Consider the following 16,376-nt stretch of genomic DNA (forward strand, 5'->3'; position numbering starts at 1 on the left):
TTTCCTACAGGCTGTAATCAACACTAATTAAGCTCGTGTTAGCGTTGATCAAGCAAAAAATGAAATTTAGGAACGGGAAGCATAGAAATAGCACACATAGAACAGATCTACCGCTTCTTAGACTTGCTTTCAATGAGAATGACAGACCTATGCATTTCTATGTGAATTTGGTCGGGTGGCCCAAAAAGTTACATATTGCAGCTACAAGCAAAAAGGCACAAGAGACCATTAACCTTACTCTCTTCATGATACAGCACTAACCATTAGAAAACTGTTACCAACATATTAAAATAACACTGAATTACATATTTTCATTAAAACTTTATTTTGATAAGTAAATTCATACAACGTCATTCCACCAGAAGATATAGTCCAGACAAAAAATCAGGTTGTTAGTTATTTTGTTGCTGCAGACTCAACCCAGTCGTTAATTATTTTTGGTTCCTATGCAAAAGGACTGGTTGTCTGTTCTAAACAAAATTGTTGCTATGCAGGCTGGATAACTTCTAGCTAGCTAGCCAACTTCAGCTAACTCAATCAAGTAAATTCAGAATAACTGATGAATTTACGAACGCTCAACACCCGTTGAATATGGCCGGTGTCAGTAAACGGTCGGCAAAAAAGCGTAATTAAATTGTTGCCAGCAGCACAGTTACAGTCACCAACTATCTGGATAACATGAAAACAGCCTAACGAGTAAAATGGTCAGAGTGAAGTGTTCTCTCATTTGTGTCTGGAAGTAGCTAGCTAGCTAGCCAACGTTAGCCAGTTAGCTTGGGGGCTTGACTGCCATTGTGAGGTCAGAAAGCTCGGATCAACCCTAATCCTTGGCAAGAGCGTCCAGTGTGCGCTCTGTACACTCCGAGAGCGAAACGCTCTGAATTTAAGAATGCACAGAGCGCACTAGAGCGCACTCCAGACTGAATTTACAAACACACCCCAAGTCAAACATTGAACCTGGAATGACAGTACACTAGCTGCACTTTCCTGCACTAAAACCTGGGAGAGAGAGACAGAGACAGACAGACATTTTTTCTATTGTCATTTACTTGGATATGTCCATGATAATGACGTTGATGCAGAAAAAGTCTATATGTATGGTACTATCGAAATTCTAAAGTGAAACATTGTTTCCGAGGTCGGACAGGCAGACAGTGAGGCATCATGAGGAAGGAAAATTACGTGGATATATTGAAGCAACACCTCATGACATCAGTCAGGAAGTTAAAGCTTGGTCGCAAATGGGTCTTCCAAATGGACAATGTCCCCAAGCATACTTCCAAAGTTGTGGCAAAATGGCTTAAGGACAACAAAGTCAAGGTATTGGTGGCCATCACAAAGCCCTGACCTCAATCCTATAGAACATTTGTTGGCAGAACTGAAAAAGCGTGAGCGAGCAAGGAGGCCTACAAACCTGACTCAGTTACACCAGCTCTGTCAGGAGGAATGGGCCAAAATTCACCCAACTTATTGTGGGAAGCTTGTGGAAGGCTACCCGAAATGTTTGACCCAAGTTAAACAATTTAAAGGCAATGCTACCAAATACTAATTGAGTGTATGTAAACTTCTGACCCACTGGGAATGTGATGAAAGATATAAAAGCTGAAATAAATAATTATCTCTACTATTATTCGGACATTTCACATTCTTAAAATAAAGTGGTGCTCCTAATTGACCTAAGACAGGGAATTTTTACTAGGATTAAATGTCAGGAATTGTGAAAAACTGAGTTTAAATGTACTTGGCGAAGGTGTATGTAAACCTCCGACTTCAACTTTAGGTGTGTCTGTGATGGACAATACAGCATGGCTTGGAATGCTGCTCGTCCAATCAGCATCCAGGATCCAAACAATACGTTTTATAATTTACTAATGTCTCTCTCTCTCTCTCTCTCTCTCTCTCAAATCAAATCAAATGTCATTGCAAATAGTCCGGGTAACCATGATTGGCTGTTCAGGGGTCTGGGGGTAGAAGCCGTTAAGGAGCCTTTTGGACCTAGACTTGGCGCACCGGTATCGCTTGCCGTGCGGTAGCAGAGAGATCAGTCTGTGACTTCAGCCACCCTCTCTGTGTTTTTGTACTATGGTCTCCTCTCTCTCTGTTATTTTACTATGGTATATATTATATTACATTACATTACATTACATTACATTTTATATATATATATATATATATTATACCTCATTATTAACGGCTATAACAACTTAGTGACCTCAGTTCCTCTGGGTTAGGTGTCTGTCTGATACCTAATGCTGTTCATTACAACTTCCCTCACACAGAAAACATCCCTCTCTCACTCCTTCCCTCTTTTCTCCCACTTAATATATATTTTCTCACCCTCCGCCCACTTCAAAAAGTCTACCCACATCTCTCTCCCAAAACTAGCTGACACTCGTCCTCTCACACTAGATATCCCCCTCTTTCTCCCTGCCGAAAAAAACATTTCCCACTTTCTCTCCCTCTCTCATTCTTATTGTTGTGTAGTGTGTGAGTCTGGTCCTATTAGCCTAAGCAAACAGAGATGCTCCTCTACTCTGTTCTGTTATTGGTTATAAATATGTATGACACGTCTCCGCCTCCCTCTCCCTCCTCCCCCCTCCCTCCTCCTCCCCCTCCTCCATCTCCTCCCTCCTCCTCCCTCTCCTCCCCATCCTCCCCCCTCCTCCCTCCTCCCCATCCTCCTCCTCCCTCTCTCCCCATCCTCCCCCCTCCTCCCTCTCCTCCCCATCCTCCCCCCTCCCTCTCCTCCCCATCCTCCCCCTCCTCCCCATCCTCCCCATCCTCCCCCCACCTCCATCTCTCCTCCTCCCCTCCTCCCTCTCCTCCCTCCCCATCCTCCCCCACCTCCATCTCCTTCCCCCTCCTCCCCTCCTCCCTCTCCTACCCCCTCCCCATCCTCCCCCCACCTCCCCTCCCTCCTCCCCCTCTATTCTTCTCCTTTCTATCTTCCTTCCCTATTCTCAAAAGGAGAAGGAAAACTATGAGGTTCACAGGAGACCACAGTCTCAGAGAAACAGAAGGAGAAGGAAAACTCTGTGGTCAGAAAAACTCCATGAGACACTATTAGTAGACTGTGCGTGTGCGTCTGCGGGTTTGCATGTGTCTGTGTAGTGTGTGTCATTGCGTACCTCTGGATTGTAGCTCTCCCATTTCTGTGAAACAGAACAAATAAAAGCCATAATGTAAATAAACAGTTCAGTTAAACTACTAACTTCATAACTATCATCTACTATTTAATTCCAATGCCCATCTTTCCACAATCCATTTTTACTTGACCACCCATCCCTCTCCCTCTCCTCTGTTCCCCCTTCCCTCTCTCTATCCTCTGTTCCCCCTCCCCTCTCTCTCTCTCTCTCTCCTCTCTCTGGCTCCTCTGTTCCCCCTCCCCTCTCTCTCTCTTTCTCTCACTCCACTGTTCTCTCTCTCTCTCTCTCTCTCTCTCTCTCTCTCTCTCTCTCTCTCTCTCTCTCTCTCTCTCTCTCTCTCTCTTCTCCCTTTCTCTCACTCCACTGTTCTCTCTCTCTCTCTCTCTCGCTCTCTCTCTCTCTCTCTCTCTCTCTCTCTCTCTCTCTCTCTCTCTCTCTCTCTCTCTCTCTCTCTCTCTCTCTCTCTCTCTCTCTCTCTCTCTCTCTCACCAGGGGGGATGAGGGTGAGGGTGTGTTGGGGGGTCCATGGCCCCTGTCCTGCCTTGGTGTAGGCACACACCCTGAAGGACACGTTAGAGAGAGGGACGGACAGGTTGATGGACAGCTCCGTGTAGAGACCCGTGTCCACTACAGTCTGGGAGAGAGAGACAGAGACAGCCTGATGTTAGTCAAGTTAGTCCTACCTCAACACCATACTGTATGTAGCTGTGTAGTCATGATGTGTGCAGTATGTGTTCAGAATAGGTCAACAGATTTGTGTTGGCCGTGCACAAAAGTGTGTGTGTGTGCGTGCCTGCATGTGTGTGTGTGTTATACACACTGACCTGTTCCATATTGGGGGTGCTGTACTCCAGCAGGTACCCCTGTAAGTCTCCGTTGATCCTTCCGTCTGGTTCCTCCCAGCTGATCATCACATCTGTCCCGTTTAACACCCCACTCACATTCACCGGAGGTCCGTCGGGCACTGGGGGGAAACAACACAGGTTACACAAGACAGCTTGGGAGAGAGAGACAGACGGTTGTCAAACCGCCATTCTGTACATAGTACACATGGTACACAACACAATATACAGTGCATTCGGAAAGTATTCAGACCCCTTCCCTTTTTCCTCATTTTGTAACGTTAAAGCCTTATTTTAAAATGGATTAAATACAATGTTTCCTCATCAATCTACACACAATACCCCATAATGACAAAGCGAAAACAGTTTTTTTCAATTTGTAGAAAATGTATTACAAATAAAAAATAGAAATGCCTTATTTACACAAGTATTCTGATCCTTTGCTATGAGACTCAAAATTGAGCTCAGGTGCATCCTGTTTCCATTGATCATACTTGAGATGTTTTTACCATTTGATTGGAGTCCACCTGTGGTAAATTCAATTGTTTGGACATGATTTGGAAAGGCACACACCTGTCTATATAAGGTACCATAGCTGATAGTGCATGTCAGAGCAAAAACCAAGCCATGAGGTCGAAGGAATTGTCCGTAGAGCTCAGAGACAGGATTGTGTCGAGGCACAGATCTGGGGAAGGGTACCAAAACATTTCTGCAGCAATGAAGGTCCCCAAGAACACAGTGGCCTCCATCATGCTTAAATGGAAGAAGTTTGGAACCACCAAGACACTTCCTAGAGCTGGGGAGGTGACCAAGAACCTGATGGTCACTCTAACAGAGCTCCAGAGTTCCTCTGTGGAGATGGGAGAACCTTCCAGAAGGACAACCATCTCTGCAGCACTCCACCAATCAGGCCTTTATGGTAGAGTGGCCAGAAGGAAGCCACTACATGACAGGCCGCTTGGAGTTTGCCAAAAGGCGCCTAAAGGACTCTCAGACCATGAGAAACAAGATTCTCTGGTCTGATGAAACCAAGATTGAATTATTTGGCTTGAATGCCAAGTGTCATGTCTGGAGGAAACCTGGCACCATCCTTATGTTGAAGCATGGTGGTGGCTGGGAAGGAGTGAGGGAAAGATGAACGGAGCAAAGTACAGAGAGATCCTTGATGAAAACCTGCTCCAGAGTGCTCAGGACCTCAGACTGGGGCAAAGGTTCACCTTCCAACAGGACAAAGACCCTAAGCACACAGCCAAGACAACGCAGGAGTGGCTTCGGGACAAGTCTCTGAATGTCCTTGAGTGGCCAAGCCAGAGCCCGGACTTGAACCCGATCGAACATCTCTGGAGAGACCTGAAAATAGCTGTGCAGCGACACTCCCCATCCAACCTGACAGAGCTTGAGAGGATCTGCAGAGAAGAATGGGAGAAACTCCCCAAATACAGGTGTGCCAAGCTTGTAGCGTCAGTACTGAGTTAAGGGTCTGAATACTTATGTAAATGTCATATTTCAGTTTTGTATTTTTTTTACATTTGCAAAAATTTCTAAAAACTTGTTTTCGCTTTGTCATTATGGGGTATTGTGTGTAGATTGATGAGGGAAATGTAATCCATTTTAGAAGAAGGCTGTAACGTAAAACAAAATGTGGAAAAAGTCAAGGGGTCTGAATACTTTCCGAAAGCGCTGTATTTCACAGGTTACCCATTCAAAGCTATACACAATAACATATACCTTAAATACTTTCTTGAATGTTTTGCTGAACATGTAACTCAATCAGGAAAAACTCCAGGCCCTAGTTATGGTCATGTGCTCCAGAATCCATAAAAACATGTGATATCAGAGAAATACATAGGAAAAGATATAGATATAGCCTAGAGTGAGAGAGATGTATTGAATAGGTACATTGGCAGAAGGACAGAGAGGGGTTTCTAGAGGTGGGTTCAATTGCTGGACACTGAGACAACACCAGGAGCCTTTCCCATCTCTCTCCATGTGCTCTGACTGGGTTATTGACAGACAGAGCAGGCTAACATCAACCGCTAACACCAACAGGCTAACATCAACCGCTAACACAGGCAGGGCTGGGCTCCCTGCCTGTGCCATTAAACCCCTACAACTCATCCAGAATGCCGCAGCCCGTCTGGTGTTCAACCTTCCCAAGTTCTCTCACGTCACCCCCCACCTCCGCACACTCCACTGGCTTCCAGTTGAAGCTCGCATCCGTTACAAGACCATGGTGCTTGCCTATGGAGCAGTGAGGGGAACGGCACCTCCGTACCTTCAGGCTCTGATCAGTCCCTACACCCAGGCGAGGGCATTGCGTTCATCCACCTCTGGCCTGCTGGCTCCCCTTCCTCTGCGGAAGCATAGTTCCCGCTCAGCCCAGTCAAAGCTGTTCGCTGCTCTGGCACCCCAATGGTGGAACAAGCTCCCTCACGACGCCAGGACAGCGGAGTCACTCACCACCTTCCGGAGACATTTGAAACCCCACCTCTTTAAGGAACACCTGGGATAGGATAAAGTAATCCTTCTACACCCCCACACCCCCCCAAAAAAAAAAAAGAAAAAAAAAAGTATAATTGTAAAGTGGTTATCCCACTGGCTATAGGGTGAATGCACCAATTTGTAGTCGCTCTGGATAAGAGCGTCTGCTAAATGACATAATTGTGCCCTTGAGCAAGGCACTTAACCCTAATTGCTCCTGTAAGTCGCTCTGGATAAGAGCGTCTGCTAAATGACTAAAATGTAAATGTAAATGTAAACACCAACAGGCTAACATCAACCGCTAACGCCAACAGGCTAACATCAATACTAACACCAACAGGCTAACACCAACTGCTAACACCAACAGGCTAACACCAACAGGCTGACACCAACAGGCTAACACCAACAGGCTGACACCAACATGCTAACATCAACAGCTAACACCAACAAGCTGACACCAACAGGCTAACACCAACAGGCTAACACCAACAGGCTAACACCAAATTACTAACACCAACAGGCTCACATCAACTGCTAACACCAACAGGCTAACACCAACAGGCTAACATCAACCACAAACACCAACAGGCTAACATCAACAGCTAACAGTTAGCAGCTATCAGATCAGGGTGTGGTGGGATACAGGAGCCAGAACTGTACTGGGGCTACCGGCCAAGATCTAAGGGCCAGGGGTCAGGATGTAGTGGGCTGGCCGTCCCTGGGTTGTTTTGACTTCCTCTCTTTCTTGTCCCCTCTCTCTGACTCTCTTCCTCTCTTTCTTGTCCCCTCTCTCTGACTCTCTTCCTTGTCCCCTCTCTCTCACTCTCTTCCTCTCTTTCTTGTCCCCTCTCTCTGACTCTCTTCCTCTCTTTCTTGTCCCCTCTCTCTGACTCTCTTCCTTGTCCTCTCTCTCTCACTCTCTTCCTCTCTTTCTTGTCCCCTCTCTCTGACTCTCTTCCTCTCTTTCTTGTCCCCTCTCTCTGACTCTCTTCCTTGTCCCCTCTCTCTCACTCTCTTCCTCTCTTTCATGTCCCCTCTCTCTCACTCATCTCTTCATCTCTTTCTTGTCCCCGCTCTCTCTCTTCCTCTCTTTCTTGTCCCCTCTCTCTGACTCTCTTCCTCTCTTTCATGTCCCCTCTCTCTGACTCTCTTCCTCTCTTTCTTGTCCCCTCTCTCTGACTCTCTTCCTTGTCCTCTCTCTCTCACTCTCTTCCTCTCTTTCTTGTCCCCTCTCTCTGACTATCTTCCTTGTCCCCTCTCTCTCACTCTCTTCCTCTCTTTCATGTCCCCTCTCTCTCACTCATCTCTTCATCTCTTTCTTGTCCCCGCTCTCTCTCTTCCTCTCTTTCATGTCCTCTCTCTCTGACTCTCTTCCTCTCTTTCTTGTCCCCTCTCTCTGACTCTCTTCCTCTCTTTCTTGTCCCCTCTCTCTGACTCTCTTCCTCTCTTTCTTGTCCCCTCTCTCTGACTCTCTTCCTCTCTTTCTTGTCCCCTCTCTCTCACTCTCTTCATCTCTTTCTTGTCCCCTCTCTCTGACTCTCTTCCTCTCTTTCTTGTCCCCTCTCTCTGACTCACTTCCTCTCTTTCTTGTCCCCTCTCTCTGACTCTCTTCCTCTCTTTCTTGTCCTCTCTCTCTGACTCTCTTCCTCTCTTTCTTGTCCCCTCTCTCTGACTCTCTTCCTCTCTTTCTTGTCCCCTCTCTCTGACTCTCTTCCTCTCTTTCTTGTCCCCTCTCTCTAACTCTCTTCCTTGTCCCCTCTCTCTCACTCTCTTCCTCTCTTTCATGTCCCCTCTCTCTCACTCATCTCTTCATCTCTTTCTTGTCCCCGCTCTCTCTCTTCCTCTCTTTCTTGTCCCCTCTCTCTGACTCTCTTCCTCTCTTTCATGTCCCCTCTCTCTGACTCTCTTCCTCTCTTTCTTGTCCCCCTCTCTCTGACTCTCTTCCTTGTCCTCTCTCTCTCACTCTCTTCCTCTCTTTCTTGTCCCCTCTCTCTGACTATCTTCCTTGTCCCCTCTCTCTCACTCTCTTCCTCTCTTTCATGTCCCCTCTCTCTCACTCATCTCTTCATCTCTTTCTTGTCCCCGCTCTCTCTCTTCCTCTCTTTCATGTCCTCTCTCTCTGACTCTCTTCCTCTCTTTCTTGTCCCCTCTCTCTGACTCTCTTCCTCTCTTTCTTGTCCCCTCTCTCTGACTCTCTTCATCTCTTTCTTGTCCCCTCTCTCTGACTCTCTTCCTCTCTTTCTTGTCCCCTCTCTCTCACTCTCTTCATCTCTTTCTTGTCCCCTCTCTCTGACTCTCTTCCTCTCTTTCTTGTCCCCTCTCTCTGACTCACTTCCTCTCTTTCTTGTCCCCTCTCTCTGACTCTCTTCCTCTCTTTCTTGTCCTCTCTCTCTGACTCTCTTCCTCTCTTTCTTGTCCCCTCTCTCTGACTCTCTTCCTCTCTTTCTTGTCCCCTCTCTCTGACTCTCTTCCTCTCTTTCTTGTCCCCTCTCTCTGACTCTCTTCCTTGTCCCCTCTCTCTCACTCTCTTCCTCTCTTTCATGTCCCCTCTCTCTCACTCATCTCTTCATCTCTTTCTTGTCCCCGCTCTCTCTCTTCCTCTCTTTCTTGTCCCCTCTCTCTGACTCTCTTCCTCTCTTTCATGTCCCCTCTCTCTGACTCTCTTCCTCTCTTTCTTGTCCCCTCTCTCTGACTCTCTTCCTTGTCCTCTCTCTCTCACTCTCTTCCTCTCTTTCTTGTCCCCTCTCTCTGACTATCTTCCTTGTCCCCTCTCTCTCACTCTCTTCCTCTCTTTCATGTCCCCTCTCTCTCACTCATCTCTTCATCTCTTTCTTGTCCCCGCTCTCTCTCTTCCTCTATTTCATGTCCTCTCTCTCTGACTCTCTTCCTCTCTTTCTTGTCCCCTCTCTCTGACTCTCTTCGTCTCTTTCTTGTCCCCTCTCTCTGACTCTCTTCCTCTCTTTCTTGTCCCCTCTCTCTGACTCTCTTCCTCTCTTTCTTGTCCCCTCTCTCTGACTCTCTTCCTTGTCCTCTCTCTCTCACTCTCTTCCTCTCTTTCTTGTCCCCTCTCTCTGACTCTCTTCCTCTCTTTCTTGTCCCCTCTCTCTGACTCTCTTCCTTGTCCCCTCTCTCTCACTCTCTTCCTCTCTTTCATGTCCCCTCTCTCTCACTCATCTCTTCATCTCTTTCTCGTCCCCACTCTCTCTCTTCCTCTCTTTCTTGTCCCCTCTCTCTGACTCTCTTCCTCTCTTTCTTGTCCCCTCTCTCTGACTCTCTTCCTCTCTTTCTTGTCCCCTCTCTCTGACTCTCTTCCTCTCTTTCTTGTCCCCTCTCTCTGACTCTCTTCCTTGTCCTCTCTCTCTCACTCTCTTCCTCTCTTTCTTGTCCCCTCTCTCTGACTCTCTTCCTCTCTTTCTTGTCCCCTCTCTCTGACTCTCTTCCTTGTCCCCTCTCTCTCACTCTCTTCCTCTCTTTCATGTCCCCTCTCTCTCACTCATCTCTTCATCTCTTTCTCGTCCCCACTCTCTCTCTTCCTCTCTTTCTTGTCCCCTCTCTCTGACTCTCTTCCTCTCTTTCATGTCCCCTCTCTCTGACTCTCTTCCTCTCTTTCTTGTCCCCTCTCTCTGACTCTCTTCCTTGTCCCCTCTCTCTCACTCTCTTCCTCTCTTTCATGTCCCCTCTCTCTCACTCATCTCTTCATCTCTTTCTTGTCCCCGCTCTCTCTCTTCCTCTCTTTCATGTCCTCTCTCTCTGACTCTCTTCCTCTCTTTCTTGTCCCCTCTCTCACTCTCTTCCTCTCTTTCTTGTCCCCTCTCTCTGACTCTCTTCCTCTCTTTCTTGTCCCCTCTCTCACTCTCTTCCTCTCTTTCTTGTCCCCTCGCTCTGACTCTCTTCCTCTCTTTCTTGTCCCCTCTCTCTGACTCTCTTCCTTGTCCCCTCTCTCTCACTCTCTTCCTCTCTTTCTTGTCCCCTCTCTCTGACTCTCTTCCTTGTCCCCTCTCTCTCACTCTCTTCCTCTCTTTCATGTCCCCTCTCTCTCACTCACATCTCTTCATCTCTTTCTTGTCCCCGCTCTCTCTTCCTCTCTTTTCATGTCCTCTCTCTCTCACTCTCTTTATTACATTTACATTTTAGTAATTTAGCAGACGCTCTTATCCAGAGCGACTTACAGTTAGTGAGTTCATACATTTTCATACTGAGATAAAAACCAGAAGTGGTTTATCTCTTCCTTGTCCTCTCTCCCTGACTCTCTTCCTTGTCCTCTCTCCCTGACTCTCTTCCTTGTCCTCTCTCCCTGACTCTCTTCCTTGTCCTCTCTCCCTGACTCTCTTCCTTGTCCTCTCTCCCTGACTCTCTTCTTTGTCCTCTCTCCCTGACTCTCTTCCTTGTCCTCTCTCCCTGACTCTCTTCCTTGTCCTCTCTCCCTGACTCTCTTCCTTGTCCTCTCTCCCTGACTCTCTTCCTTGTCCTCTCTCCTGACTCTCTCCTTGTCCTCTCTCCCTGACTCTCTTCCTTGTCCTCTCTCCTGACTCTCTTCCTTGTCCTCTCTCCCTGACTCTCTTCCTTGTCCTCTCTCCTGACTCTCTTCCTTGTCCTATCTCCTGACTCTCTTCCTTGTCCTCTCTCCTGACTCTCTCCTTGTCCTCTCTCCCTGACTCTCTCCTTGTCCTCTCTCCTGACTCTCTTCCTTGTCCTCTCTCCCTGACTCTCTTTCTTGTCCTCTCTCCCTGACTCTCTTTCTTGTCCTCTCTCCCTTACTCTCTTTCTTGTCCTCTCTCCCTGACTCTCTCCTTGTCCTCTCTCCCTGACTCTCTTCCTTGTCCTCTCTCCCTGACTCTCTCCTTGTCCTCTCTCCTGACTCTCTCCTTGTCCTCTCTCCTGACTCTCTTCCTTGTCCTCTCTCCCCTGACTCTCTTTCTTGTCCTCTCTCCCTGACTCTCTTTCTTGTCCTCTCTCCCTGACTCTCTTTCTTGTCCTCTCTCCCTGACTCTCTCCTTGTCCTCTCTCCCTGACTCTCTTCCTTGTCCTCTCTCCCTGACTCTCTCCTTGTCCTCTCTCCCTGACTCTCTCCTTGTCCTCTCTCCCTGACTCTCTTTCTTGTCCTCTCTCCCTGACTCTCTTTCTTGTCCTCTCTCCCTGACTCTCTTTCTTGTCCTCTCTCCCTGACTCTCTCCTTGTCCTCTCTCCCTGACTCTCTTCCTTGTCCTCTCTCCCTGACTCTCTCCTTGTCCTCTCTCCCTGACTCTCTCCTTGTCCTCTCTCCCTGACTCTCTTCCTTGTCCTCTCTCCCTGACTCTCTTTCTTGTCCTCTCTCCCTGACTCTCTTTCTTGTCCTCTCTCCCTGACTCTCTCCTTGTCCTCTCTCCCTGACTCTCTTCTTGTCCTCTCTCCTGACTCTCTCCTTGTCCTCTCTCCCTGACTCTCTCCTTGTCCTCTCTCCCTGACTCTCTTCCTTGTCCTCTCTCCCTGACTCTCTTTCTTGTCCTCTCTCCCTGACTCTCTTTCTTGTCCTCTCTCCCTGACTCTCTTTCTTGTCCTCTCTCCCTGACTCTCTCCTTGTCCTCTCTCCCTGACTCTCTTCCTTGTCCTCTCTCCTGATCTCTCTCCTTGTCCTCTCTCCCTGACTCTCTCCTTGTCCTCTCTCTCTGACTCTCTCCTTGTCCTCTCTCCCTGACTCTCTCCTTGTCCTCTCTCCCTGACTCTCTCCTTGTCCTCTCTCCCTGACTCTCTCCTTGTCCTCTCTCCCTGACTCTCTCCTTGTCCTCTCTCCCTGACTCTCTCCTTGTCCTCTCTCCCTGACTCTCTTCCTTGTCCTCTCTCCTGACTCTCTTCCTTGTCCTCTCTCCTGACTCTCTTCCTTGTCCTCTCTCCCTGACTCTCTTCCTTGTCCTCTCTCCCTGACTCTCTTCCTTGTCCTCTCTCCCTGACTCTCTCATTGTCCTCTCTCCCTGACTCTCTCCTTGTCCTCTCTCCCTGACTCTCTTCCTTGTCCTCTCTCCCTGACTCTCTTCCTTGTCCTCTCTCCCTGACTCTCTTCCTTGTCCTCTCTCCCTGACTCTCTCCTTGTCCTCTCTCCCTGACTCTCTCCTTGTCCTCTCTCCCTGACTCTCTTCCTTGTCCTCTCTCCCTGACTCTCTTCCTTGTCCTCTCTCCCTGACTCTCTTCCTTGTCCTCTCTCCCTGACTCTCTTCCTTGTCCTCTCTCCCTGACTCTCTTCTTTGTCCTCTCTCCCTGACTCTCTCCTTGTCCTCTCTCTGACTCTCTTCCTTGTCCTCTCTCCCTGACTCTCTTCTTGTCCTCTCTCCTGACTCTCTTCCTTGTCCTCTCTCCTGACTCTCTCTTTCCTCCTGACTCTCTCTTGTCCTCTCTCCTGACTCTCTTCCTTGTCCTCTCTCCTGACTCTCTTCCTTGTCTTTCTCCCTGACTCTCTTTCCTTGTCTATCTCCCTGACTCTCTTCCTTGTCCTCTCTCCTGACTCTCTTCCTTGTCCTCTCTCCCTGACTCTCTCCTTGTCCTCTCTCCTGACTCTCTCCTTGTCTCTCTCCTGACTCTCTTCCTTGTCCTCTCTCCCTGACTCTCTTTCTTGTCCTCTCTCCCTGACTCTCTTTCTTGTCCTCTCTCCCTGACTCTCTTTCTTGTCCTCTCTCCCTGACTCTCTCCTTGTCCTCTCTCCCTGACTCTCTTCCTTGTCCTCTCCTGACTCTCTCTTGTCCTCTCTCCTGACTCTCTCCTTGTCCTCTCTCCCTGACTCTCTTCCTTGTCCTCTCTCCCTGACTCTCTTGTCCTCTCTCCTGACTCTCTTTCTTGTCCTCTCCTGACTCTCTCCTTGTCCTCTCTCCCTGACTCTCTTCCTTGTCCTCTCTCCTGACTCTCTCCTTGTCCTCTCTCCCTGACTCTCTCCTTGTCCTCTCTCCTGACTCTCTTCCTTGTCCTCTCTCCTGACTCTCTTTCTTGTCCTCTCTCCTGACTCTCTCCTTGTCCTCTCTCCCTGACTCTCTCCTTGTCCTCTCTCCCTGACTCTCTCCTTGTCCTCTCTCCCTGACTCTCTTCCTTGTCCTCTCTCCCTGACTCTCTCCTTGTCCTCTCTCCCTGACTCTCTCCTTGTCCTCTCTCCCTGACTCTCTCCTTGTCCTCTCTCCCTGACTCTCTCCTTGTCCTCTCTCCCTGACTCTCTTCCTTGTCCTCTCTCCCTGACTCTCTCCTTGTCCTCTCTCCCTGACTCTCTCCTTGTCCTCTCTCCCTGACTCTCTTCCTTGTCCTCTCTCCCTGACTCTCTTCCTTGTCCTCTCTCCTGACTCTCTTCCTTGTCCTCTCTCCCTGACTCTCTCCTTGTCCTCTCTCCTGACTCTCTTCTTGTCCTCTCTCCTGACTCTCTCCTTGTCCTTTCTCCCTGACTCTCTTCCTTGTCCTCTCTCCCTGACTCTCTTCTTGTCCTCTCTCCTGACTCTCTCCTTGTCCTCTCTCCCTGACTCTCTTCCTTGTCCTCTCTCCTGACTCTCTTTCTTGTCCTCTCTCCTGACTCTCTCCTTGTCTCTTCTGACTCTCTTCTCTCTGACCTTGTCTCTCTCTGACTCTCTTCCTCTCTTCCCTGACTCTCTTCCTTGTCCTCTCTCCCTGACTCTCTTCCTTGTCCTCTCTCCCCTGACTCTCTTCTTGTCCTCTCTCCTGACTCTCTTCCTTGTCCTCTCTCCCTGACTCTCTCCTTGTCCTCTCTCCTGACTCTCTTCTTGTCCTCTCTCCCTGACTCTCTTTCCTTGTCCTCTCTCCTGACTCTCTTCCTTGTCCTCTCTCCCTGACTCTCTTCCTTGTCCTCTCTCCCTGACTCTCTTCCTTGTCCTCTCTCCCTGACTCTCTTTCTTGTCCTCTCTCCCTGACTCTCTTCCTTGTCCTCTCTCCTGACTCTCTTCTTGTCCATTTCTCCCCTGACTCTCTTCCTTGTCCTCTCTCCTGACTCTCTTCCTTGTCCTCTCTCCCTGACTCTCTCCCTTGTCCTCTCTCCCTGACTCTCTCCTTGTCCTCTCTCCTGACTCTCTTTCCTTGTCCTCTCTCCCTGACTCTCTTTCTTGTCCTCTCTCCCTGACTCTCTTTCTTGTCCTCTCTCCTGACTCTTTCTTGTCTCTCTCCTGACTCTCTTCCTTGTCCTCTCTCCCTGACTCTCTTCCTTGTCCTCTCTCCTGACTCTCTCCTTGTCCTCTCTCCTGAATCTCTTCCTTGTCCTCTCTCCTGACTCTCTTTCTTGTCCTCTCTCCTGACTCTCTTTCTTGTCCTCTCTCCTGACTCTCTTTCTTGTCCTCTCTCCTGACTCTCTCCTTGTCCTCTCTCCTGACTCTCTTCCTTGTCCTCTCTCCCTGACTCTCTCCTTGTCCTCTCTCCCTGACTCTCTCCTTGTCCTCTCTCCTGACTCTCTTTCTTGTCCTCTCTCCTGACTCTCTTTCTTGTCTCTCTCCCTGACTCTCTTTCTTGTCCTCTCTCCTGACTCTCTCCTTGTCCTCTCTCCTGACTCTCTTCCTTGTCCTCTCTCCCTGACTCTCTTCTTGTCCTCTCCCTGACTCTCTCCTTGTCCTCTCTCCTGACTCTCTTCCTTGTCCTCTCTCCTGACTCTCTTTCTTGTCCTCTCTCCCTGACTCTCTTTCTTGTCCTCTCTCCTGACTCTCTCCTTGCTCTCCCTGACTTTGTCCTCTCCCTGACTCTTTCTTGTCCTCTCTCCTGACTCTCTTCCTTGTCCTCTCTCCTGACTCTCTCTTCTTGTCCTCTCTCCCTGACTCTCTTTCTTGTCCTCTCTCCCTGACTCTCTTTCTTGTCCTCTCTCCCTGACTCTCTCCTTGTCCTCTCTCCCTGACTCTCTTCCTTGTCCTCTCTCCCTGACTCTCTCCTTGTCCTCTCTCCTGACTTTCCTTGTCTCTCTCCCTGACTCTCTTCTTGTCCTCTCTCCCTGACTCTCTCCTTGTCCTCTCTCCTGACTCTCTCCTTGTCCTCTCTCCTGACTCTCTCCTTGTCCTCTCTCCCTGACTCTCTCCTTGTCCTCTCTCCTGACTCTCTCCTTGTCCTCTCTCCTGACTCTCTTCCTTGTCCTCTCTCCCTGACTCTCTTCCTTGTCCTCTCTCCTGACTCTCTCCCTTGTCCTCTCTCCTGACTCTCTTCTTGTCCTCTCTCCTGACTCTCTTCCTTGTCCTCTCTCCCTGACTCTCCTCCTTGTCCTCTCTCCCTGACTCTCTCCTTGTCCTCTCTCCCTGACTCTCTTCCTTGTCCTCTCTCCTGACTCTCTTCCTTGTCCTCTCTCCTGACTCTCTTCCTTGTCCTCTCTCCTGACTCTCTCCTTGTCCTCTCTCCCTGACTCTCTCCTTGTCCTCTCTCCCTGACTCTCTTCCTTGTCCTCTCTCCCTGACTCTCCTTTCTTGTTCTCCTGACCTCTTCCTTGTCCTCTCTCCTGACTCTCTTCCTTGTCCTCTCCTGACTCTCTCCTTGTCCTCTCTCCCTGACTCTCTCCTTGTCCTCTCTCCTGACTCTCTTCCTTGTCCTCTCTCCCTGACTCTCTTCCTTGTCCTCTCTCCTGACTCTCTTCCTTGTCCTCTCTCCCTGATCTCTCCTTGTCCTCTCTCTGACTCTCTCCTTGTCCTCTCTCCTGCTCTTCCTTGTCCTCTCTCTGACTCTCTTCCTTGTCTCTCTCCTGACTCTCTTCCTTGTCCTCTCTCCTGACTCTCTCCTTGTCTCTCTCCCTGACTCTTCTTGTCCTCTCTCCTGACTCTCTTCCTTGTCCTCTCTCTGACTCTCTTCCTTGTCCTCTCTCCTGACTCTCTTCCTTGTCCTCTCTCCCTGACTCTCTTCTTGTCCTCTCTCCTGACTCTCTCCTTGTCCTCTCTCCTGACTCTCTTCCTTGTCCTCTCTCCTGACTCTCTTCCTTGTCCTC

General features: G+C 49.0%; 1 protein-coding gene across 1 annotated transcript in view; it reads right to left on the bottom strand.

Moving 5' to 3' along the window:
• The window catches only part of LOC121568102 (tyrosine-protein kinase receptor UFO), an 88,052-nt gene that overhangs the window by 26,713 nt on the left and 44,963 nt on the right, over nucleotides 1-16,376 (bottom strand). The window contains exons 7-9 of the mRNA XM_041878691.2: nucleotides 3,971-4,110; nucleotides 3,636-3,780; nucleotides 3,129-3,152 (exon numbers count right to left, since the gene is read on the bottom strand). Of these exons, the coding sequence (XP_041734625.2) occupies nucleotides 3,129-3,152; nucleotides 3,636-3,780; nucleotides 3,971-4,110 (309 nt within the window). The remainder of the gene's footprint in view (nucleotides 1-3,128; nucleotides 3,153-3,635; nucleotides 3,781-3,970; nucleotides 4,111-16,376) is intronic.

Source organism: Coregonus clupeaformis, chromosome 6, assembly GCF_020615455.1.
Source record: "Coregonus clupeaformis isolate EN_2021a chromosome 6, ASM2061545v1, whole genome shotgun sequence".
Lineage (NCBI taxonomy): Eukaryota > Metazoa > Chordata > Actinopteri > Salmoniformes > Salmonidae > Coregonus > Coregonus clupeaformis.